At 37.3% G+C, this 27,640-nt stretch overlaps 1 protein-coding gene across 1 annotated transcript; it reads left to right on the top strand.

Annotated features, from left to right (window-relative positions):
* The first annotated feature begins 1,733 nt into the window (after positions 1–1,733).
* LOC113362215 (cyclin-dependent kinase F-4-like) lies at positions 1,734–3,020 on the top strand. Its single transcript, XM_026605169.1, has one exon. The coding sequence runs from the start codon at positions 1,734–1,736 to the stop codon at positions 3,018–3,020; it is 1,287 nt and encodes a 428-aa protein (XP_026460954.1).
* The last annotated feature ends 24,620 nt before the right edge of the window (positions 3,021–27,640 follow it).

Raw genomic sequence — 27,640 nt, forward strand, 5'->3', positions numbered from 1 at the left:
AATTTACATCAGGATGCATCCAGTTTCATCCTTGCTATTTTTTAAGTTTAAGTCAGGATGAATCCGGTTTCATCCTTGCTATTTTTTTGGTGTCCATTTCACCCATACTAATTTTTACTGTCCATTTGAACCATGTTTTAAAAATATTTGCACAAATAACCCATTTTTCGAATTTAAACTACTGCCGCCACTTGATCAACACAGTGTAGTTAAACTCATTTGGCTCAAAGACCCTGGCCACCATCGACTCAAACAGTTTAATGTTTATCTTGTCCATCAATTGAAATAGCTCCAAGCATCTTCCGCCATCCTATCTTTACAATGTGAATCTATTAAGATAGTAAAAGTTATCACATTGGGTGAAATCCCTCAATCTTTCATTTCATCAAAATGTCTTCTTGCTTCACCATGTAGGCAGTGTCCATGAATCATACAATACAATAATATGTCTTTGCATTTCCTCTAGTAACTATCTCGTCAAAGAGTATCTTTGCCTCATTCAACCGGCCTGAATTTCGAAGTCCACTTATGAATAAAAGAAGTATAAACAACTACATCCGGTACAACATTCAAATCTCTATATATCTCATTGAACAGAACCTGAGCTCCATAAATTATTAAACCTCCTCTTCGGAGTGTATTTATGATCGCCGTTGGGGGCTCAAACATGGCCGAGAGGTAAATGGTCGCCTGTAAGGGCAAACCCTCATAGTTGACTATTCGACCATCCAAAGATGTGCAAATATAGGATTTGTGCACTCCATTAACTTTTGTTTTTACCAAGAGCAATCTTAGCTTTTATAAATACAAAGATAAGGATTTACAACGGCAGAGAAGTACGAATATGCGGTTTTAGCTATCGGACAGTGATGATAGAGTTTGTGAACCATTTTGGACCAGAACACTAGCCTCTATATGAAACATGCCATAATTAACAAGGGTTCATACACACACAAAGAAAAAAAGAAAAAGAAGAAAGTAAACTAGAGATCATTTAACTCACTTAGGGAGAGAGAGTGTTTAATAACAAAAAAAATAACGGAGTCACATAGTGAAAGATGCCATCATGATCAACGAGTAGACGCATCTGAATATCATGTTGACCATGTAGGCAGTGGCCATGAATGATACAACTATATGTGGTTACATTTCCTTTACTAATTAACCATCTCGTCCAGGAGTCTCTTTGCCGCATTCAAGCAGCCTGAATTGCAAAATATAAGTGTAAAAAACTACATCCGAATCATACAACATTCAAATATCTATGTATTTCATTGACGAGAACCAGAGCTTCATCAATTAACAGAACAGCGCAACCTACTCTGACCTTGGAACTAGGTTTACAGTTTACTTGAGTTTTGGGTTCGAAAAAAGTCAAAACTAGGAACCGACTATTAATTCTGGTCAAATTTCCGTATTCTCTCCAAAATATCAAAATTTGGAATTACGCTATGTACCGCCTGGAAACATTACCCAGATAGACTCGAACACTGTTTCCTAGTAGCTCTATAAGTTTTTTTTTCCCTTATATATACATGGGCGCATGCATATAGCTCTTGTATCCCAGTTTTCATTGTTTCTTGATCCGCTTCTTGAAATAAAGAGTTTCATCAGTTTTTTCCTTTTCTTTCATGTTTCATCAGATAAGTAAATTCATTGAAGCCGTTTCAGGTAAAGAGAAGAAGAAAAATTGAAGTTCGTATTAAGTTTTTCTTCGACGATTTGGTATAAGCATGGAGTATTGTAGTTATACTCTGATTAATAAAGTTGGCGAAGGAACCTTCGGATACGTATGGAAAGCTATAGATAATCAAAGTGCTGATGGTTCTGAAATTGTAGCAATAAAGGAGATGAAGAAATTATATTCGTCCTTGGAAGAATGCCTTGAACTTCCAGAAGTCAGGGCATTGGTTAAACTCTATGGGGATCCGAATATCGTCGGACTCAGAAAACTCATCTTTGACAATCAGGTGTTATATTTGGTCTTTGATTACGAAGAATCTACTCTGTATCGCCTTATGCATGATAAGATCAATCTTTGTACGGATGCTGAGTTACTAAACGGGTTATTGGAGAACAGGATAGGCCTTTTTTCGGAGTCTCGGATACGACGCTGGTCTCGTCAAATCTTGCTAGCTCTTGCACAGATGCATCGTCCTGGTGGATATATGCATCGAGATCTAAAACCAGATAACTTGCTGGTCGCTAGAGATGGAGATTCAATAAAGATCGCGGATTTTGGTCAAGCTAGGGAAATTGATTCTAAATCACCGTGTTCAGATTATGTTACTACACGGATGTACCGCGCACCTGAAGTGTTGTTAAACTCGGTTTCGTATACCTCTGCTGTTGATATGTGGGCAGTTGGGGCTATAATGGCCGAACTGTATTCGTTTCGTCCTCTTTTTCCTGGTAAGAATCGAGCAGATCAGCTGTATAAGATTTGCAGTGTAATCGGAAGTCCAACTTATGAGTCGTGGGCAGAAGGAATACAACTTGCCAATTGGTGTGGTTACAAGTTTCCTCAAGTACATCCATATGGTATTTCTACAATGATACCATCTGCTAGTCATGAGGCTATAGATCTGATTAAATCCCTTTGTTCCTGGGATCCAAAAAACAGACCAACAGCTATGGAGGCTCTGAAGCATCCTTACTTTGCGCCCGATATGCGTGAATTGCCAGAAGCGACAACAAGTGCAAAATTGGAGCAGAGAATATATCCTAATCAGACTTGCTTTGGTGAAAAACTTCTTGGCCCTTTCTCCCCTGTTAGAGATATTACATTTGAAGATATGTTAAAGAGGGTTTGGGCAGAGGATACAAGTGCAAAGTTCGCGCAGAGAATATATCCTAATCAGACTTGCTTTGGTGTAGAACTTTTTGGCCCTTTCTCCCCTGTAGGAAACATGACAAGCCAAGATCTGTTTGAGAGTGTTTGGGGTTGCAGTTTAGATGCCTCTTTCAGAGAGATAACTCATCAGGAGAAGCAGACAGCAGCAGCAGCGCATGCTTTCTAAAGTTGGGGATCGGCAAAGATGATGCAACAAAAGTTTATGAAGATTCTTTGATTTGTTTAATAATTAACTTCCCCTTATTTTCTTCGGAAAATGGGTCATTTGTCCAAATATATTTAAAACATGGTTTAAATGGACGAGTAAAAATTTGTATGGGTGAAATGGACACCAAAAAAATAGTAAGGATGAATCCAGTTTCATCCTGACTTAAACTTAAAAAATAACAAGGATGAAACTGGATGCGTCCTAATGTAAATTAAAAATAAGAAAAAGTATTTGAAAATGGATAGGATGAAACTGTTTACATCCTGACTATTTTTAAATTTTTGTCCATTTAAACAGTATTAAAATCTAAATGTCCTTTTTACCCAAGAATTGTTGATTTTGGTCTTTTTAACCAATTTTGTGTATATTTTTGTCTTCGTTTTTCTTTTAAAGCTTTCATGCATGGCTTATGTTCATGCTTTTTTAACTTAGAGTGAGCAAGAATTTGAAAAAAAGTGTACGAAACTTAATGCTGATATTTTGATACTCTTTCTTCGACTCTCGATTGCGCTTTTAAGTAAAACTAAAAGATACTGAAATAAAATAAAATAATAATAATAAAGAAAACTAAGTTTTTAACAAGAAAGATTGTTCCCTGGTTCCACACTAAGTTGAGTACAATAGGTACGAGTCGTATGACCCTAGATTGAACCACTTCCGAGTTTCCACCATTGCACTCCATACAGTGATTGCACGGATAGTTGGACTAAACCCTTGGTTAGAAGCGATAAGCGGGTGAGTATTATGGGTGAGTATTATTCATACAAAACCAAATTGTTGTCTTAACTGAGATTACAAGCATCATTAATTACTGTGTCTGGATCATTTATACCATCATGATATTAGTTACTGTTTCCATGACCATAGTATCCCTTGCCAGAAGCTCGTGGAAATTGTTTCTTTCCCTAGTCACAGTGGTCATTATTTCATTTATTTGAGAGAAAAAGTGAGTGTTCCGGCAATGTGTAAGGCCCAGTGCTAAGCTTCAATATGAACGATGGAGTCATGGGAGTTGGGATTTCCAACAGCATTTTAAATTTGAGTGGTCGTTTATGTAGTTGATTCGCTAATAGATTGAAAGAAAAGGGAAGATAGAATTGTATCCTGGAAAACGAAAAGTAAAAACCCAGTTTCTAACAAAAAAAAAAAGATTGTTCCCTGATTCCGTACTAAGTTGAGTACAGTAGATATGACCCGAAAATTGAAAATATAAAGAATTCTGACAAAAGAGAGCCTGGAAACATAAAATAGGTAACAACTAGAGATTCTCCTTAGCCCAACGTTTAATATTTTCACTCTGAAGATGGCCCCTTTTTGATTTTGACGCAACAACACATGAATATATCTGCTCAAGTGAACAAATAAAACCTCGATACCGACAAAATACATACAATTTTTATTATTATTAGGCATGATTTTCAGCTCGTCATTTCCCATTGATGAGCCTCTTCTTAACTTTTGCTATTTATTTCCAACAGAAAAAGGAGGAAAACCAACTCATGCAAAATAAATAAATGAATCTCACTCCTGATAACTTCACATTGATCTGCATATAACCCAAATAAAGCTTTCACCTAATATGATCAGCCAAACCGCGGTCATGATGCAACATCAAATCAGCAACTCGTCAAAGAAAAGGCATAATTGTTTAGAAGAATATGTTGGAAAGTGGGTACTCAGAGGATGAAATTCAGAGAACAGAAAAGAATGTTGTGTCACTAAGCTTCAAAGCCTTTTGATTCTTTTTAGAAAATATTTCGACCATTCCCAAATAATTGGCGAGTGCAATTAGTCAATGAATAATGCTTTTAGGATATGATGAAGCTCTAACAACGTTGTTGGATTCAAGAGTTGTACTCCCTTGATCCAACCAAAAACACACAGTATTTAGAGTCTCATGTTGCTTATATAGAAAACATAGATTTTTGATGTGTTGAAATGGGAGAAGGCCTTCGCTATTTAAAGAGGAATTCATGCCTGTTGGAGATTTCTTTCTATCTTCAATAGACGCTTTCAACAGGTATCCATTAATGGTATCTCTTGAAACAAACCCTATGGGAAGCTACACATCGATAAAACTTTCTGGTAACCGATACAGGTCGAATACATCCGGGAGTTACCACCCCCTACCCCCAGGATAGCGATAAACATTTATGAAAATATTCAACAGAATAGAGCATTTCGAATGTAGATACAACCTATTAGTTTTTAACATCGACAAGATCTACAAGCAAGAAACTGCAAATGTTATTGACAGATCTATAGAGGTTATTGTTCTATATAAAGAAACAACAAGAGTAAAAATAACAACTACCACTAACCTAGAAGTTGTAAAACAAAGACAGTAAATAAAGATAAAGACGAGTTACAAATAACACATTTTTTACACGGGATAAATAAGAAAACAAACTTATACTGCCAACACTCCCCCTCAATCTGATGGAGGGTGAAAACAATGCATCATTTGACAAGCCAAGTTGTAAAAGGTAGTAGAAGCAAGTCCTTCGGTGGAGAGGTCAGCTAGCTGTCGAGAAGAAGGTATGACTGAACTACAACAATTCCATCATCCATCAAATCCGAAAAAAAGTGATAATCAACTTCAATGTCTTTTTTCATAGTTTGAGAATATCTTTTCCTAGACATAAACGCTCACCGTACACCATCTTCCCTAACTTCATACATACTAGCCACCACGACCTCCTTGGTCCTTGAAGCTTCATAATCCAAAGGAAACATATCACATAACCATCCTGCACCAAGCCAAGAGTCATCCCAAAATCTAGTTTTCTTACCCGCTCCAATCTTGAATCTAATACTTTTATTGAAATCTTCAAGCTATGATCTTCCTCCATAAAGCATCTTTCTCCACGCCAAAGCGCCACCACCATTTTTTTAGCAAAGCCGAGTTCACTTGCTTAGCTCTTCTTATACCACCACCTTTTTCTTTTGGTTTTGAAGACAATTCCCAACCAATATTATGAATTCTTTTCTTATTGTCATAATCCATAAGAAACTTCTCACAATTCTATCAATTTTCTTAGTTATGGATCAAGGAGCAAGAAAAATAGAGAGATAATAAATGGGTAGACTAGCTAAAACACTTTTGATGAGAGTTAACTTACCTCCTGTTGCTATTGGTTTTCCATTCCAAGAAGTAACTATTTTGCCACAAATTTCAAGTGTTTTTCCCCATTTTTGAGTGCCTCCTACCTTGTCTCCCTAAGGTAAGCCAAGATATATGCTAGGAAAACTCGCATATTTGCATCCTAGCATGTTAGCATAATTTTCAACATCCTCCTCGACCGCGACTCCAAATAAGCTACTTTGAAAGAAATTTATCTTCAAACCAGAAGTTAACTCGAAACAAAGAAGAAGGTAGCGAAGGTTATCAACTTGTTCTCTCTTAGCATCAAGAAAAATGATAGTGTCATCGGCAAATTTCAAGTGATTTATTTTTGTTCCCCCCTCCTTGACGGAGAAACCCGAGATTTGATCATGTTCTTGTGCTTTACTCAACATACAACTTAAGACTTCACAAACAATATTAAAAAGAAAAGGAGAAAGAGGGTCTCCTTGACGAAGTCCCTTTTCACTACCGAAATAACCGAAAGACGATCCATTAACAAGAACCGAGAACTTTGAGAATGTTAAACAATTTCTAATCCAACCCTCCAAACACCACCAAACCCCATTTTGCACAAAAATTCATTTAAAAAATTCCAATTCACTTTATCAAACGCCTTTTCAAAATCAAGCTTGCAAACCAACCCCGATAATTTTTGACGAAGTCTAGAATCCACACATTCATCTGCTATCAAAATTCCATCAAGAATTTGTCTTCCTTTAATAAAACTAGATTGAGTTGTTGAGATTAGAGTAGGAAGGTATACCTTTAAACGCTCACTTTTGAAATGATTTTGTACACATTCCCAATAAGACTAATAGGCCGAAAATCTTTTACTTCTGAGTCGTGGGCAGAAGGAATACAACTTGCCAATTGGTGTGGTTACAAGTTTCCTCAAGTACATCCATATGGTATTTCTACAATGATACCATCTGCTAGTCACGAGGCTATAGATCTGATTAAATCCCTTTGTTCTTGGGATCCAAAAAACAGACCAACAGCTATGGAGGCTCTGAAGCATCCTTACTTTGCGCCCGATATGCGTGAATTGCCAGAAGCGACAACAAGTGCAAAATTGGAGCAGAGAATATATCCTAATCAGACTTGCTTTGGTGAAAAACTTCTTGGCCCTTTCTCCCCTGTTAGAGATATTACAATTGAAGATATGTTAAAGAGGGTTTGGGCAGAGGATACAAGTGCAAAGTTCGCGCAGAGAATATATCCTAATCAGACTTGCTTTGGTGTAGAACTTTTTGGCCCTTTCTCCCCTGTAGGAAACATGACAAGCCAAGATCTGTTTCAGAGTGTTTGGGGTTGCAGTTTAGATGCCTCTTTCAGAGAGATAACTCATCAGGAGAAGCAGACAGCAGCAGCGCATGCTTTCTAAAGTTGGGGATCGGCAAAGATGATGCAACAAAAGTTTATGAAGATTCTTTGATTTGTTTAATAATTAACTTCCCCTTATTTTCTTCGGAAAATGGGTCATTTGTCCAAATATATTTAAAAAATGATTCATATGGACGAGTAAAAATTTGTATGGGTGAAATGGACACCAAAAAATAGTAAGGATGAAACTGGATTCATCATGACTTAAACTTAAAAAAATAGCAAGGATGAAACTGGATTCATCCTGACTTAAACTTAAAAAATAGCAAGGATGAAACTGGATGCATCCTAGTATAAATTAAAAATAAGAAAATATTTGAAAATGGGTAGGATGAAAATGTTTACATCCTGACTATTTTTAAATTTTTGTCCATTTAAACAATATTAAAATCTAAATGTCCTTTTCACCCAAGAATTGTTGATTTTGGTCTTTTTAATCAATTTTGTGTATTTTTTTGTCTTCATTTTTCTTTTAAAGCTTTCATGCATGGCTTATGTTCATGTTTTTTTAATTTAGAGTGAGCAAGAATTTGAAAAAAAGTGTACGAAACTTAATGCTGATATTTTGATCTGTTTCTTCGACTCTCGATTGTGCTTTTAAGTAAAACTAAAAGATACTGAAATAAAATAAAATAATAATAATAAAGAAAACTATGTTTCTAACAAGAAAGATTGTTCCCTGGTTCCACACTAAGTTGAGTACAATAGGTATGAGTCGTATGACCCTAGATTGAACCACTTCCGAGTTTCCACCATTGCACTCCATACAGTGATTGCACGGATAGTTGGACTAAACCCTTGGTTAGAAGCGATAATCGGGTGAGTATTATTCATACAAAACCAAATTGTTGTCTTAACTGAGATTACAAGCATCATTAATTACTGTGTCTGGATCATTTATACCATCATGATATTAGTTACTGTTTCCATGACCATAGTATCCCTTGCCAGAAGCTCGTGGAAATTGTTTCTTTCCCTAGTCACAGTGGTCATTATTTCATTTATTTGAGAGAAAAAGTGAGTGTTCCGGCAATGTGTAAGGCCCAGTGCTAAGCTTCAATATGAACGATGGAGTCATGGGAGTTGGGATTTCCAACAGCATTTTAAATTTGAGTGGTCGTTTATGTAGTTGATTCGCTAATAGATTGAAAGAAAAGGGAAGATAGAATTGTATCCTGGAAAACGAAAAGTAAAAACCCAGTTTCTAACAAAAAAAAAAAAAAGATTGTTCCCTGATTCCGCACTAAGTTGAGTACAGTAGATATGACCCGAAAATTGAAAATATAAAGAATTCTGACAAAAGAGAGCCTGGAAACATAAAAGAGGTAACAACTAGAGATTCTCCTTAGCCCAACGTTTAATATTTTCACTCTGAAGATGGCTCCTTTTTGATTTTGACGCAACAACGCATGAATATATCTGCTCAAGTGAACAAATAAAACCTCGATACCGGCAAAATACATACAATTTTTATTATTATTAGGCATGATTTTCAGCTCGTCATTTCCCATTGATGAGCCTCTTCTTAACTTTTGCAATTTATTTGCAACAAAAAAAAGGAGGAAAACCAACTCATGCAAAATAAATAAATGAATCTCACTTGTGATAACTTCACATTGATCTGCATATAACCCAACTTCAAAGTAAAGCATTAATTTTATCAGTTATTATTTTGATAACACAAAGAAACCCATATTGGAGAAGGGCATGTTTGATAAAACAGATTAATCATAACCATTGTACTAGGTTGCGGTACAACTTTGCCGGCCTAATTGGTAACTCTTTTGTTCCATTTTTTCAACTACATTATCAAAGGATTAAAGCTTACACTGATTCATAAAAAGAGCACCTAATGTCTTTAAGATCTCTTTTTTTTTTTTCAGAATCCTGTATATAACGCCTTTATGTTTGTTGTGTACTTTTTTACAAAAAAAACAAAAAAAAAACAGATGTTTGGCCTGAAGTCGAGCTTAAAATATTTAATTATGACATTTAACAAATTCTAACAACTACTTAAATTATTTTCCTTAAACAATAAATTAAACAGTCACCGGCAAAGAACATGTATTAGATTGGGGGAGCAGTTTTTGTCAATTTGATACCTTGATAAAAAAAAATCTTCTTAGTGAATTAGGAGCAAGAAAAGAGCTTTCATACACGGTATGAACAAGAGGGACAATGGATCCCCTGCCTAATGCCCCTTGAAGGATTAAATTCTTCGCAAGTTTCGCATATAAAAGGGCAACTATAGAGGATGCAGAAATCCATTGATAAAGGATCAATTGGCACAAATATATCCTCACTAAAGCCAAAGGATTTTAAATTTTTTATCAAAAAATTCTAGCTTACCCTGTTGAAAGTTTTCGACATGTCAATTTTATTTTATTTTTTTTGATCGGTCAAATAGAAATTTCATTTAAAAAAGGAACTTAAGGGGAGTACCTTAACCCAATGATTATAACCAAACAAAAAAGGGGAACCGAAAGGGGATTCGGCTACCCAAGAAAACAAACACAAAAATTATTGAGGCCGGTATAATGAATCCCATAAAGAGATCACCATATTTTCCGTAATCCCTAACATTCTTGTATTCGATTCAGCCCAAAAGAATGCTTGTAAGTTGATATCTCTTATGAGGCTTGCCAAGATTTTGTTTTTATTATCGAAGGTTCTTGCATTTCGCTCTTTCCATATACACCACCATATAGCTACCGGTATGTGATTAAAGATTTTCTAGGGTTCATTGTTGTAGTAAATAGGATTCGAACTCAAAGATTTGTGAAGATTAAATTTAAAGGTTTAATAAAATTATATACAAAATTATTAACAATGGGTGCGAGAGGTAACCAAGACACTAGATTCCACTATTATGCAAAATTGAATGATAAATATTTCAAAACTCTATTCAATTCTTAAGTCCTCTTTTATCTTTAATTCACTATCAATCATACAGATTCTCAAACATTATTTGTAAACCTTAAGCATAGATTATCAAGAGATTAAACCAAGCATAACCTATCAAACTGAATAACAAATAATTAAGACAATCATTCAAATAATTTAAAACTCTGCAAAAGCAGCGATTAGGTGAATTATATAATTAAATGAAATAGTTACCCATTTATGTTGCGTGAATAGCTTCCTCCATTGCCTTGGTTACGAGGGATTTAGCTCATCATAGTAAAAATGCTCTCAAAATAATTTATTATGGCTCAAAAATGGTTTACAAATGATGAGAATATGAGAAATACAATAAAACCAGAGAACTACGACCCACAGTGACAAAATAAGACTGCTGCAGCTGTGTCGCAAATGCTGTAGCAAATAAGTCTGTCTGATGTACGACCCACAGATGTGAGTCGTTATCACTGTAGAAAAACGATTGATGTTGCTGGTCTGTTCTTCGTGTTCTTCATGTTCATCAGCAGCAGTAGCAGCAGAAACCGAGTTTGGGAAAACTCGAATTTCTTCTTCTCTGGCTCTCCTCAGCCCCCCAGACTCTCGACAACCTTTCTCTGACCTCCAAGGACTCTATTTAAACCCGAAGCATGCATCGAATCTCCTCCATAACTCCACAAATCCTCGGCAGTGAAAGAAAATATTTTCGGATATTTTCTTTCCTGTTTTAGCTTTTCACGCGTTTTATCTGGTCCAGCACGCTCCAATTCGACTTATTCACGCCTCAACACTCTTCCAACGCCAGCAGAACTCCCCCATGCACACAAGAACTTCAATTTTGCTCGTGTTACAGTCCACGTGCTCTGTTTTGGGTGTGTGAATCATACCGAAAATTCCAGCCAAATTTGATCGATCATGTCACCCATACTATGTTCCTTAACCTATATCACATCTCTATACCAAATTTCAGCCATTGAATCGACCCATAACCCCTTCATTTTGACGATCGAAATTCTGCCAGAACTGTTTAGAAATTTCCCGCCAAAATCGTTTCAAATGGGGAAGAAACTGGTAGCCCCCTATCCAGAGTAGGGGTACGAATAGCACCTGCCTTGGGGGTGACCTGGGGTGCCCCTTAGTAATTAGGTTACCCCTTATCCAAAAGCGAGAGTCCGAATAACACTTGTCCTCCGGGTGCCAAAATCAACTTTTCGAGCCGAATTTTCCAAAAATGTTTATTTCCTAAAAATACATAAAAACACAATATTAGTACAAAAATAGAGTTCCAACAATACGGACATTGAGGACAAATTAGACACAAAAATGTGTTTATCATAAACATTATATTGCAAATTAGAGTTCCATGTATGCTGACAATGTTTTATCATAAACATTATATTGCAACCCTATTTGTCGGATGACCAGCTGTGAATCGCTTGTCAGACGTAAGTCAGTTATGCCCATTTCTATTATAAACTTAAGGGCATGCACCACTGCTTCATATTCAACTATGTTGTTGGTATGCCCCTTGAATTCTAACCTGAAAGCATGTATGATCCTGTCTTGGTGATGATCTTTGCGTAGCTTTCTTTTGACGAGCATATCATCCACATATACTTCCAGTGTACTTCCAATCCACGGTTTGAAAATTGCATCCACCATTCTTTGGTAGGTTGCCCCTGCGTTTAGAAGTCCAAAGGGCATTCTTACGTAGCAATAGAGGCCGTGCGGTGTATAGAATGTTGTATGTTGCTGATCTTCTTCTTCTAGGAATAATTGGTTGTATCCAGAGTATTGATTAATGATTTTTCGTGGGTTGTAGTAATGAGGTTCAAACTCTCGGGCTTGTGAAGGATAAATTTAAAGATTTAATAAAGTTATATACAAAATTATTAACAATGGGTGCGAGAGGTAACCAAGACACTAGATTCCACTATTATGCAAAATTGAATGATAAATATTTCAAAACTCTATTCAATTCTTAAGTCCTCTTTTATCTTTAATTCACTATCAATCATACAGATTCTCAAACATTATTTGTAAACCTTAAGCATAGATTATCAAGAGATTAAACCAAGCATAACCTATCAAACTGAATAACAAATAATTAAGACAATCATTCAAATAATTTAAAACTCTGCAAAAGCAGCGATTAGGTGAATTATATAATTAAATGAAATAGTTACCCATTTATGTTGCGTGAATAGCTTCCTCCATTGCCTTGGTTACGAGGGATTTAGCTCATCATAGTAAAAATGCTCTCAAAATAATTTATTATGGCTCAAAAATGGTTTACAAATGATGAGAATATGAGAAATACAATAAAACCAGAGACCTACGACCCTCAGTGACAAAATAAGACTGCTGCAGCTTGTCGCAAACGCTGTGGCAAATAAGACTGCCTGATTTACGACCCACTGGTATGAGTCGTTATTATTGTAGAAAAACGACTGCTGGTGCAGGTCCGTTCTTCATGTTCTTCATGTTCTTCATCTTCATCACAAACAGCAGCAGCAGCAGAGAGAATTCGTGGTTCTTCCTCTGCAGCTTCCTCTCTTCTCCTCCCAACTCTCGACCACCCTTCTAGGACTCATGTATGTCCTATTTATACATTCCAGGCACATCAAATCTCGCCATTAATTCCTCAAAATCTTCACGGTAAAGGAAAATTATTCTTGGGAATAATTTCTTATTTTCTTTCTCTGCATGCGTTAATTGTCTTGATAATTTCCACAATCTGTTGATATGCAACCTAAGAGAATATCTGCACTTAACTTCCACAACCCATGTAGCATCTTTACGTAATTTTCTTTCCAAGTTTAACCGATATCTCTTCTTTCCTGCTTTAATCGAGAATCGATTATCTGGCCAAGTTTGATCGATCCCAACCACCACAATATCTTCTTATATCCATGTCACATATACCCATTAAGTTTCAGCGATTCAATCTCCTTATAACACCTTCAAAAATCGACTGGAAAATCTACCAGTGTATAAAGAAAATTTCCCGCCAAAATTTATTTTTGAATTTGAGAAGAAGGGTGCCCCTTAACCAGAGCTGGGGTGCGAATAACAATTGGAGTGGAAATAGTAATTTTTCTGGGTTCCTCAAGCACATTTTTGGGGCGTTTCCGGTGCATTTCTAGGGCGCATCCGGCATACTTTCGGGGTACTTCTGGTTCACTGTTTACAGAGGTCCAAATGCCACATTTTCAGTCACTTTCGCCGCAAAACCTTATTTTTCCAAAAACACCTACAAATAAATAAAATACCATAATAAGCACAAAAATGGGTACTGACAATATATACAATTGGGCTATATTAGACACATAAATGCGTCTATCAAATACCCCCAAACTTATTATTTGCTAGTCCCGAGCAAATCAAATAGAAAATAAAATCCTAACTCACTGTCGCAGGCATCGTCGATTGCATATAGCGCATGCAACAAGCCTTTAAACCCCAAGGTGGCCCTAGTGTCCGAGTTATAGTCTCGGGAGGGCTTACAAGAGATATACCCACAAAACCTTAATATTCCAGACCCTAGCTATCTACAACGAACCTTGGAAGGCACTAAAGAATCTCCTTAGTTGGCATACAATCATTGACTATAGGAGGAAGTACCCTGATGCGAAATTCCAATTGTTGTACACGAGTTTGCACTCAAGCATACTAAAATTCATATATAAGTGACAGAGCTCTACTCAGATAGTTGCACTATGGACATCATATTCGGAGTCAAACTAATCATATGGATAGATCAAGAAGATGGATATAGAAAAACATAGATGGTTTTGATGTTTACTAAGTGAACGGCGTTTCCCATATCTGTCTGAAGGCCTCTGCCAAAATGAACCTATCCTAATGGACTGAGATACCGGTCTGACTAATATCAACACTGCTGGCATATACAAGGGAACCAGCGGTCAATAACTTAAATCTAGATCAACAAACTGGCAAATACAAGGGAACCAGCAGTTGACTACACAGAACAATAACCATTTTTTTTAACTTAACGGCATGAATAGATCTTTTTGATCCAAGCGCATGCTTCTTGTCAGCAGATTACACGATAGTTCCCACGGGTCCTGCATTCCACGCTTGCTTAGGCGACGAAAACAGGGAGAACACACGCATATTGCTATCCAAGTGTTAATACTTATTCCGATTGGTCTAACTGGTCCGGTCTAATATTTTTTTTTTTTGAAAAGGTAACTCAGTCACTCTATTTCACCCTAGCAAAGGTAACAACTTGAATCGTGTGCCCCACCAAATCACTTGAAATAAAAGAAAACTAAAAATAGAAAGTGAAAAGGACTCGACGAGATATGGCGAAACTATCATGTTAATTCTAACACCTGAGCTCTGTGCTTTTATGAATAGACTCTATAGATGTTTCCATCTAGTCAGATTGGTTCCTCAGCTCCTAAAACAAAAATGTTTCCATCCACTTAGATCCATTTTGTTGTAGTTTTGAAAGTGGTAGTAAAAGTTCGTTGCTCGGACTTGTAAAGATTTAAAAATAAAAATATATACACAATATTTGTCACAATGGGCTAGAGGTACTGGGACTAATGATTCGGCCAATTTTCATAACATAGGGCTCAATGATTTATTCTCAACAATAATCGCTCAAAACATAAATTATATGGACTCTTATTTTGCCAAAGTAGATTTCAAAACATTGATTGTAAGTCCTAAGCATGATGTATCAAAACACCTAAGCCAAGCATACATCATCAAATTAAATAACAACCAATTAATTCAAATCATATTTCAATTTTAAATTAATGCAAAAGTCTTAAAAAGAATTAATGAAATTACCCCAAGTGTGAAGTTTGGCCTCCTCCGTCATCCCAGTGTTGGGTTTTAGCTCATCATAGTAAAAATGCTCTCAAAATAATTATTTATTTCTCAAAAAGTGGTTTACAAATGATGAAAAGGTGTAAAACAATTGAACAGAAAAATCGCAACAGAAATAACTGTTGCAAAGGCGCTGTTCAGCTGTTACAAGAAGAACGATAAATGATAACTGTTGTTGTACGACTAACTACGACCCACATGTGTGCGTCTTAGACACTGTTGATAAACGACTGTTGCTGCGAGTCCGTTCTTCGTGTTCTTCATCTTCATCAATGGCGGCAGCAGCAGCAGAGAGAAATCATGGTTCTCGATTCTGCAGCGTTCCTTCTCTCCTCCCAACTCTCGAAACCCTTCTCTGTGATAATAGTAACCTATTTATACTCCTAAGCCTCATTTAATCTCGCCATAACTCCTCAAAAATGTTCACAGTGAAGAAAATTATTTTTGAGAATAATTTCTTATTTCTTTCTCTGTGTACGTTAATTTCCTTGAAAATCTTCAGAAACTGATTGATACGCAACCTAGGAAAGTATCTGGTCTTAACTCCACAACCATGCAGCATCTTTTACGTGATTTTCTTTCCAAAAATGAAACCGATATTCTTCTCTCCTGTTTTGATCGGGAATTGATTTTCTGGCCAAAGTTGATCGATCCCAACCACCATAATATCTTCTTATACTCATATCACATATACCCATTAAGTTTCAGCTCTTTAATCTCCCAACAGATCCATCAAAATCTCGAACGAAATTCTGCCAGGGAAGAAGAAAAATTTCCCGCCAAAAAAAAGAATTTGAATTTGTTGAAGACCTTCCCCTATCCAGTTCAGGGGTGCAAATAGCAATTGGGGTTGAAATAGACTTCTTGGGGTGGAAATAACCAAAACATGGGTCCCTTTAGTAATTTTTCTGGGATGTTTTCCGCACTTTTTCGAGGTTCCTCCGGGGTATTTCTGGGGTACTTCCGGTCCACTGCTGGGGCGCTTCCGGTATACTATCAACGGAGGTCCAAATGCCACATTTTTGAGCCCATTTCGCCGCAAGGGATTATTTCTCTAATAATTCCTACAAAGACATAAAAGAACACAATTAATACAAAATTGAGCACTAACAATACATACAATAGAGACATATTAGACACATAAATGCGTCTATCAACACCCCCAAACTTATTATTTGCTAGTCCTCGAGCAAAATTTATTCTTGAAAAGTGACCGAGTTAATCTCGGGTGGGTTTATCAGAGGTGTACCCACAAAAACCAATACTCAAGACCCTAGCTATCTACGCAGAACCTTGGAAAGCACTAAAGAACCTCCTTGGTTGGCATACTTATTAATTACAGGAGGAAGTACCCTGACGCGAAATTCCAATTGCTGTATACGAGTTTGCACTCAAGCATACTAAAATTCATATAAGTGACAGAGCTCTACTAAGATAGTTTCACGATGGACATCATACTCGGAGTCAGACTAATCACATGAAAAGATTAAGAAGATGGAAAAAGAAAAATGTAGATGGTTGAAAAGTGAACGGTGTTTCCCATATCTGTCTGAAGGCCTCTGCCAAGATGAACCTAACCTAAATGACTGAGATACCGGTCTGACTAATATTAACACACTGGCATATACAAGGGAACCAGTGGTCAATAACTTAAATCTAGATCAACAAACTGGCAAATACAAGGGAACCAGCAGTTGACTACACATAACAATAACCATTTTTTTTTTCATAACGGCATGAATAGATCTTTTGGATCCAAGCGCATGCTTCTTGTCAGCAGATTACACGATAGTTCCCACGGGTCCTGCATTCCACGCTTGCTTAGGCGACGGAAACAGGGAGAACACACGCATATTGCTATCCAAGTGTTAATACTTATTCCGATTGGTCTAACTGGTCCGGTCTTTTTTTTTTTTTTTTAGTAACTCAGTCAGTCTAATTCACCCTAGCAGTGGTAACAACTTGAATCGTGTGCCCCACCTAATCACTTAGAGAAACATAGTTTAAAATGAAAAAATAAAATGAAAAAAAGAAATGAAAAGGACTCAACGAGATATGGTGCAACTATCATGTTATTTCTAACACCTGAGCTCTGTGCTTTTATGAATAGACTCTATAGATGTTTCCATCTAATCAGATTGGTTCCTCAACTCCTACAACCAAGATGCTTCCATCCACTTAGATTAGTTAGTGCAAACCTTAATATGCATAAATTTCTAGGTTCTGGAGTTTAATAATTGCAACTAAAAAGTTTCTCCCATACCCCCAAACTTAAATCTAACATTGTCCTCAATGTTCTAAAGATGAAATTAAAAGCATGAACAAGGAGAAACGGTTACTATTTGAAGCAAATGAGTTAAGGAAGGATATTACCGTGTTGCATGAGATTGGGTTACCTCCCAAGAAGTGCTAAGTTTAAAGTCTTCAGCCAGACTTAGAAAAGGATTGGTCAACTCGAACCATAAAGTAACAGTCGAAATAACTGTGGGTCTTCAAAACCAAATAGAGATGACCATAGGAAACTGCAGTGAACCAAGAAAATGGACAAGAATAGCATGCCCTTACCTAGTTTCCTGAAAACTATCGCTAATTGCGGTTCAGGTCCTATGAAAGGGTCTAAATAGAATATTTTCATTGGATGCGTTTCTTTATAGATGGGATCCGAATCACTAGGTCTTAGAGTCTGTAAAAACTCAAATACGAACTTAGAATCACGAAGTAATAACCTAAATAATTGAGGATCCTCTAAGTCAATCAGATATGACTTACATAGTTGACCACAGTGAGAGTAGTGGTCATTCTTAGGAAAATGTGTCGATTCTATTAACCTAAAGTACTTAGGCTTAGTCTCAGAACTTAATATTCGACTCATTTGAAACGTTCCCACAGTTGGAAGAAAACTATTTTGTGGGAAAACAAAGTCAATCTGGGTATCATATCCTGAGCAAACCACATCAACCAGAGGATGGGTTTCTAATAACTGAACTCCTTCATGGACATCATTAGGCTCGGGAAAACGAGTATGAAGGTAATCTTGTAAAATAGTCGAGGCACAGATATCAAGTCCTAAGTGTGGGGACTTTCTGAGAGTTAAAGGTAAGGCACTAGGGAAGTGATAATCACCCCCAAACTTAGAGTTTTCAGTGTCTCTAGATAGACCTCTAATTATTTCTTGAATTTCCGTATCTTCAAAGTCCTTAAAATATTCAAGAGATTCTTCTAAGTTATTATCAGGTAGTGCATCTTTACTTATCTCTACGGGTCTATCTTCTTCTTCCAAGACTATTGTTTCTAAGTCGCTAGACTATAAAACAGTATTTTCGAAATGAACCCGTTCCTCTAACCCACTATCGGCTTCGTAATCAAAAGGAAAAACTACATCATCTAAAACGGTGGTATACCTAATCAAATCCTCTTCCTTTTGAATAGGTGAATAATCATAAAAATTATTTGGATTTGAACTAGAAATAATATAATCACTATACAACTCAATTGGATTACTAGACTCCTGATCACTATGCCTACATATTTCAGATTCTTCATTACTGCTATCCTCATCATCATAGTACGAAGATGATTGAACCTTATCTAAATAAGTAGTGTCTTTTATTCTAACCTCGTCCTCTAAATTAGGCAAATATTCACTATTTACATCAAGGGTAAAATTGGAAACACTATTTTGGAAATTTAGATCTTTTAGAGAAGTTCTATTGTGGGTCTCTAACAAAAGCTTTTAGGCCGACTCACATGAATTCCTGACGTAATCTAGGAAATCAGGTAAAGAAATTTCACTGATTGCATTATTTTCGTCCATAACTAAGTTATTCATTTCAGCGAACTTACGTGATGTCTCAGCTAACTTACGTGTCGACTCAAGTAAAGAGGAATTAGCAGAATTTTTCTCGTATGACTGATGGTTGTGAGGATAGTGATTGGGCTCACAATGGTATGAACCATAACCTTGAAAAGTTTGGCGTTCCCAACCACTATTCCCAACATGGTAATAAAACTGATGATGTTCATATTCAAATTCAGGTCGATATTCATTTTATTGGCTTCTATCATACCAGGTCGACATTCTTAATTGCAAGGGAATTCTACACAATCACAAACAAGGCTGACTCGACCAAATCAAACCTATAAAATCTAGCAAACAAAAAGCATGATGGCTCCACTTAGATTGTTTCTAGACCAACTTCTATCTTTCGAAAGGGAATTCGTTACAATTTAAGCAAACCCCTCTGGAATCAATCCGAGTCAAAGTAAGTTGAATTGAGGCAAGGGAAGCTCAGTGGAGCTTTGATACCCAAGGCCTCACCGCTATCACAAGGCGGCGCAGTCACGCATTCAACTCACAGAAACCATCATGAACTTTGGAGTGTGCTTAAAGAGAAACCAATATTTTTCGAACGAGTTTCCTATTAAGCTCGTTACCCTATCGGTCTCGTTCTATTCCAAATTTAAATCTTGGGTTCGCGTTAGGTTTTGTTTTCCTAAGGCGGGCAAGAAGGGAGCGGTGATGAAATCCAAACCCTTATCTTGTATTGGCCAGGCCTTTCCCTTTACTAGGAATTTAAAAACAGTCCAAATTCGTCCTCAATCAATGACTCACCTTAAGGAATACATGATAGACACATTTTTGTGTCTAATTTGATCTCAATACTATATATTGTTGGCACTCGATTTTGTACTAATTTTGTTATTTTATGTATTTGTAGGTATTTTTTGGAAATAAATATTTTAAGAAAATTCGGCTCGAAAAGTTGATTTTGGCACCCGGAGGGCACGTGTTATTCGGACTCCCAAGTTTGGATAAGGGGTAACCTAATTACTAAGGGGCACCCCCAGGTCACCCCAAGGCATCTGCTATTCGCACCCCAGTCCAGGATAAGGGGCACCTTCTTCAACAATTCAAATTCTCAAAATTGGCGGGAAAAATGTTCACACACAGGAGAATTTTCGATCGAAGAAATGAAGTAGTGGTAGGTCGATTCAATGGCTGAATTTTGGTAGAAAGATGTGATTTATCCTAAGGAAGATAGTTTGGGTGTCGAATTTGATCGGAATTGTCTGGAAATATCGATTTGATTCTCGAGCTCAAAACAGAGCTACACGGAGTGAACACGGCCTGTACACGGTGTTGTGTGTGTTTTGGTTGTGCATGGAAGTGTTTTGGAGGAGTTGGATGACTTATGAGGCATGTATAAGGCTTACTAGAGCGTGCAGGATCAAAGTTTACGTGTGACAAAGTTATAATTGGAAATTATCGTTAACTAAGGGAAGCGAGCAATGACGGATTAAATGGAGAATATACGCAAGTAATGGTCGGATATTTTGGTCCTAAAACACTATAAATACAAGGCAAAAGAGTTTGGAAGGGTTAGCAAGTCATAGGGAGAGAGTTAGAGCCGAGAGAATCGAAGGAAAGGGTCGACAGCAAGAAGAGTTCTGCTGCTCAGCTAAGAACACGAAGAACAAAGACCAACCAGGAAAGTCGTAGAGGAGTGTCGCTGAACTGCGACAATTCCCTATTCCTTTCCCGTGATTTCACAACAGCGTCAACTGCACTTCTCATGTGCCGTTCTTTTCAGACGTTTCTTGTGTGTTGCAAAGGACGGTCATAAATTGATTTTCTTGTTCTTTCATCATTTGTAATCAACTTGTGAGCATTAATAAAATCTTTTGAGATGTATTACACCATGATGAGCTAACTTATTCTCTGGGGCGACGGAGGAAGCAATTCCACCAATAAAAAATTGGTAATTTCTATTTTTATTATTTATGCAATTAAATTTATTTAATTATTTGCCTTGAGTTATAGGATTTTTCCAAAGATTTTTATTAAATAATTGTTATCTTGATTGATGGATTATGCTTGACTTAGAGTTTTTGATATTCCATGCTTTTAACTTACAGTTATTATTTAAAAAAATCAGTTTTAGCAATAATTAAAATTATTTTAAAGGAAAAATTTGCATAATAAATATTAGAAATATCAATTTAAATGGTAGAAAAGTGAAATCCTTAGCCCCAGTTTCCTCCAAAAATATTTCAATCACTTTGTTATTTTCTTTACAATTTAATTAAATCTAAAAAAAAAGTTACCTTCACAAGTTCGAAAGAACCTAGTTTTTACCACTGTCTACAACAACATTTGAAAATACATCAAGTTTTTGGCGCCGCCGACGCGGACCTATGCTTAGGTAGAATTTTTTTTTTAGGTTTATTATTTTTTTTCCTTTTTACGTTTCTTTTTGTCTTTGATTTGCAGGTTCGAAGTGGAGTACTAAGGACCTTGGAAGGAAAAGCTTAAAGCGGAAGGAGCGAAAGAGGAATTTTCTTTTTTTTGTTTTATATATAGAAGAGAAAAAAAAAGAGAGAGATTTTTTTTAATATTTTTTTTAGGTTATTTTTCTTTTTCTTTTGCACTTTACTTTATTTGGACTTTGGACTGGACTCTTGGACTTTATTATTATTATTTTTTTAAACCCTACGGAAGGGTAGTTAAATACAAACTGTGTGCAGGGAAGGACGGTGATTACAATATCACCTCGGCCCCTCGGGTTCGCACACGGCATAGGAGTCGTGGCCCGAGTCGACGACAACGGTTCATCCCCCGTCTGGTACGGGAGGTAAGTCCAATCGAAACACTCGCGAATCCCCTGCAAGCGAGTTACTGTATTCCTTAAGGTGATCATTGATTGAGGACGAATTTGGACTGTCTTTATTTTCCTAGTAAAGGGAAAGGCCTGGCCTAAACAAGATAAGGGTTCGGATTTCATCACCGCTCCCTTCTTGCCCGCTTTAGGAGAACAAAACCTAACGCGAACCCAAGCTTTAAAATCTGATTAGAAAGAGACCTATAGGGTATCGAGCTTGTTAGGAAAAATTTTCGAAGGATATTGGTTATTCTTTTAGCATACTTCGAAGTTCATGACGGTTTCTGTGAGTTGAATGCGTGACTGCGCCGCCTTGTACTGCGGTGAGGCCTTGGGTATCAAAGCTCCACTAAGCTTCCCTCGCCTCGATTCAATTTACTTTGACTCGGATTGATTCCAGAGGGGTTTGCTTAAATTGTAACGAATTCCCCTTCGAGAGATAGAAGCTGGTCTAGAAACAATCTAAGTGAGCCATCATGCTTGTTGTTTGCTAGAACTCTCTAGGTTTGCTGTGGTAAAGTCGAGTCAGCCTGCTGTGTGATTGCTAGAACCTTCCTGTTAGGATTTTTATTTCTTTTTGATTTTTTTTAGTGTATGCCCGATTTTGTTAATAGGGCTTGGAAAAGAGATACTCTAGGTCGATTGATTAGCGAAAAACCTAGTAGTTCTTCTGATTTAAGCAGGGAGCTCGAAGATTGTTCTTTTGAGAGCCCTGTTTTTGGAAACTTCAGTTTTGAGAATTTATCTCTGAGTGAGAGGAGTACCCCTAGTACTCCAATTGTGCCTAAGATGGCAACTTTGAAAGATTACATGTTCCCAACTAGGACCAACCGAGCTTCGTGCATTAAATTGCCAGCCACTACGGCTAATTTCGAGATAAAACCTAGTACTCTCCAAATGATACCTATATTCTTAGGAAAGGATGATGAGAACCCTTATTTCCATATTAGGGACTTTGAGGAAATTTGTGGGACAATTAGAATAAAAGACCTTACTGATGAAGTCTTGAAACTTAAGATGTTTCCCTTTTCCTTGAGAGATAAAGCCAAGACCTGGCTGAACAACCTACCATCTGAATCCATTGAAACATGGCAGGAACTTATTGTCGCTTTCTATATGAAATTCTACCCTAAGCATAAAACTGCAGCTGTTAGGCAAACAATTAGTGCTAGTGTGCAACAAGAGGGAGAGTCTCTTTATAGATTTTTAGAGAGATTCAATGATCTCCTATCTCAGTGTCCCCACCATGGATTTGATAAGATGAAACTCGTACAAATTATTTATGATGGTTTAGACTATTCGACCAAAGCCATGGTTGAGTCTATGTGCGCTGGTGAGTTCACTAGTAAAAGTGCTGATGATGCTTTTACCTTCTTAGAAGTTATCGCTGAAAAATCCCAACAGTGGGAATCTTGTGTTGAACCCCCTAAAAGACTCTTGGTCAATAGAAGTAGCACCAATGTGGTAGATACGAGTTTTGCGTCTGATGCTAAGTTTGCTGCTTTGTCTAGAAGGTTAGAAGCTTTGGAAATGGGTCAGTCTAAAAATAGGTCCCTTGTTGAACCTAATAGAGCCTCTCAAGTCTCTAGTTGTGGAATAGAGCCCGATAATTCATTTTGGGAAGGTCAGGTTAGTGAAGAGCAAGCTCATGCTGTCTATAACAATGCTAGGTTTGAGAACCGTCAGAAGATTGACCCATACTCAGAGACCTACAATCCTGGTTGGAGAAACCATCCTAATTTTTCTTGGTCTAAGGGTCATAATCAAGGACAGTCTAGTAATTCTCAGCCTCCCCCAGGATTTGGTTTTAAGAACTCTTCGGGTCAAACTCAGTTTCAGAACATTTCCGAGAAAAACATCTCTGCCTTAGAGGAAAATCTCATAATGCTATCAAAGAACCACATGAGCTTTCAACAAGAAACTAGGCAAGAATTGAAGAATACTTCTCAAAGTATTGCCGAATTAAGACTTCAAGTAGGACAAATAGCTAAGTTTATAAGTGAGAGAGAAGATGGAAAGTTCCCTAGTCATACTGAGCCTAATCCCAAAGGGGAGAAATCGTACCATCATGTGAATGCTGTCACAACCCTTAGGAGTGGAAAGAAAGTAGACAACAAGGTTGCCATGCCTGATAGTGAACATGCTGTAGTTCACCCTTATGAGCCAGAAAATGAGGAGACTGATAGAGTCTCCAAAGAGACCAATGAGGGTCCTGATGAGCCCGGCTTTGTTCCCAGAGCCCCGTTCCCCCAGCTGCTAGTTCCGACTAAGAGGGAGTCCAACTTTAATGATATATTGGAGGTTTTTAAGTAGGTTAATATCAACCTTCCATTATTAGATGCAATTAGGCAGATTCCCTCTTATGCCAAGTTCCTTAAGGACTTGTGTACGCGAAAGCGTAAGCTCAGTGTCCAGAAGAAAGCCTTCATAGCTAGTCACGTGAGTTCTATTATTCAGAATACCACTACTCCTAAGTATAAAGACCCAGGGTCCCCTACCATTGCTTGTACAATAGGTAAGTACCGTGTTGAGAAAGCGTTGCTTGACTTAGGAGCCAGTGTGAACTTACTTCCATACCATGTGTACCTTAAGCTAGGACTTGGTGAGATGAAACCTACACAGATGACACTTCAGTTAGCTGATAGGTCCGTTAAAATTCCCCGTGGTGTGATCGAAGATGTTCTCATAGAGGTTGACAAGTTTATTTATCCAGTGGATTTTATTATCCTAGATACCCAACCTGTCCCTGACCCAGAGAACCAAATACCAGTGATTTTAGGTCGCCCGTTTTTAGCCACATCTAATGCGATCATAAACTGTCGAAATGGTATTATGAATCTATCTTTTGGTAATATGACTATTGAGTTGAATATTTTTAATGTCAATAAGCTACATTCTGAGCTAGATGACACGTGCATTGAAGAGGTCAACATGATAGGAACCTTAGTTCCGAAGTCTGTACCAAACACCGAATCGGAAGATCCATTAGAGAGTTGTCTAGCCCGTTTTAGCATGGATTTCGACGATGATAGCAACATTGAACAAGTAAATGCTCTGTTGGATTCTATTCCTATGTTAGATACTGATAGATGGAAATCTAGGTTTGAACTATTACTAGCTACCGAATCTACCTTAAGCCCTTATTTCGAAGAGCCTAAAGATCCTCCTAAGTTGGACCCCAATTATGCATTTGTAGGCCCATCTGAGATTTTGCCTATAACTTCCGATTTGGATAGTGATTATGAAATTAGGCCAGTAACCGTGCTTCAACACAATAAGGAAACCCTAGGGATGACCATAGAGGATATGAAACATCTAAGTCCTATAGCTAGTACACCTCAAAAGAATTTAGAGGATGAACCACCTGATTATAACTCAGAGAAAGCAATTGACCTTTTTCAGGAACCGGATGGTTTAGAAATTAGGAATATTGTGACTAGTTTATGTAGAGATACCCAAAACTCTAAGTTTGGGGGTAGTGAACTAGAAGAAATTCAAGCCATAGTTAAAGGTCTTACGGAGAATAGTGATTACCCTAAATTTGGGGGTAGAGATTGTCAATTATCCCCAGTAGAAGTCCCTAACTTGGGACTCAAGCCTAGTGCATCTGAGGTATCGCTTGAGCCTATTCAGACTCCACAACCTGATCCGCCTGATACTTTTCAGGAGGAAATCCATATATTAGAAACCCACTTTTCGGATGAATCTATTTTTCAAGACACTCTTATGAAGCCCAACTGGAGGCTCTGGATAGATCCGATTGTCTTGCAAGAAACCTTAGATGAGGATGTGCTCCTTCTGTTCATTTTTCTGAACCAGTGCAGTTGTCTCATATTGGTGTTAGCTCTATTTGGTATTATGGACCCACAACTCTTTCGGCTATTGGTATATGACTTTGAAAGGTGAAGATCCTTTTTGAGGTATTTGATGTCTGGCTGAAGACTTTAAACTTAGCACTTCTTGGGAGGTAACCCAATCTCATGCAACATGGTAATATCTTTCCCTAACTCTTTTTCTTCAAGTGGTAACAGTTTCTCCTTGTTCATGCTTTTAATTTTATCTTTAGAACATTGAGGACAATGTTAGATTTAAGTTTGGGGGTGGGGAAGAAACTTTTTGTTAGTTTTAAGTTGCAATAAATAAACTCCAGAGCCTAGAAATTTACGCCTATTAAGGATAGCACTAACCAATCTAAGTGGATGGAAACATTTTTGTTTTAGGAGATGAGGAACCAATCTGACTAGATGGAAACATCTATAGAGTCTATTCATAAAAGCACAGAGCTCAGGTGTTAGAAATAACATGATAGTTTCGCCATATCTCGTCGAGTCCTTTTCACTTTCTATTTTTAGTTTTCTTTTATTTCAAGTGATTTGGTGGGGCACACGATTCAAGTTGTTACCTTTGCTAGGGTGAAATAGAGTGACTGAGTTACCTTTTCAAAAAAAAAAAAAAAAATTAGACCGGACCAGTTAGACCAATCGGAATAAGTATTAACACTTGGATAGCAATATGCGTGTGTTCTCCCTGTTTCCGTCGCCTAAGCAAGCGTGGAATGCAGGACCCGTGGGAACTATCGTGTAATCTGCTGACAAGAAGCATGCGCTTGGATCAAAAAGATCTATTCATGCCGTTAAGTTAAAAAAAAAAAAAATGGTTATGTGTAGTCAACTGCTGGTTCCCTTGTATTTGCCAGTTTGTTGATCTAGATTTAAGTAATTGACCACTGGTTCCCTTGTATATGCCAGTGTGTTAATATTAGTCAGACCGGTATCTCAGTCATTTAGGTTAGGTTCATCTTGGCAGAGGCCTTCAGACAGATATGGGAAACACCGTTCACTTTTCAACCATCTACATTTTTCTTTTTCCATCTTCTTAATCTTTTCATGTGATTAGTCTGACTCCGAGTATGATGTCCATCGTGAAACTATCTTAGTAGAGCTCTGTCACTTATATGAATTTTAGTATGCTTGAGTGCAAACTCGTGTACAACAATTGGAATTTCGCATCAGGGTTCTTCCTCTTAGAATCAATAATTGTATGCCAACCAAGGAGGTTCTTTAGTGCTTTCCAAGGTTCTGCGTAGATAGATAGGATCTGGAGTATTGGTTTTTGTGGGTACACCTCTGATAAACCCACCCGAGATTAACTCGGTCACTTTTCAAGAATAAATTTTGCTCGAGGACTAGCAAATAATAAGTTTGGGGGTATTTGATAGACACATTTTTGTGTCTAATTTGATCTCAATACTATATATTGTTGGTACTCGATTTTGTACTAATTTTGTTATTTTATGTATTTGTAGGTATTTTTTGGAAATAAATATTTTAAGAAAATTCGGCTCGAAAAGTTGATTTTGGCACCCGGAGGGCACGTGTTATTCGGACTCCCAAGTTTGGATAAGGGGTAACCTAATTACTAAGGGGCACCCCCAGGTCACCCCAAGGCATCTGCTATTCGCACCCCAGTCCAGGATAAGGGGCACCTTCTTCAACAATTCAAATTCTCAAAATTGGCGGGAAAAATGTTCACACACAGGAGAATTTTCGATCGAAGAAATGAAGTAGTGGTAGGTCGATTCAATGGCTGAATTTTGGTAGAAAGATGTGATTAAGCCTAAGGAAGATAGTTTGGGTGTCGAATTTGAT

The sequence above is a fragment of the Papaver somniferum genome, chromosome 1, assembly GCF_003573695.1.
Source record: "Papaver somniferum cultivar HN1 chromosome 1, ASM357369v1, whole genome shotgun sequence".
Classification (NCBI taxonomy): Eukaryota; Viridiplantae; Streptophyta; class Magnoliopsida; order Ranunculales; family Papaveraceae; genus Papaver; species Papaver somniferum.

Coding starts and splice junctions, on each gene's coding strand:
- LOC113362215 (XM_026605169.1), top strand. CDS start 1,734: ATGGAGTATTGTAGTTATACTCTGATTAATAAAGTTGGCGAAGGAACC.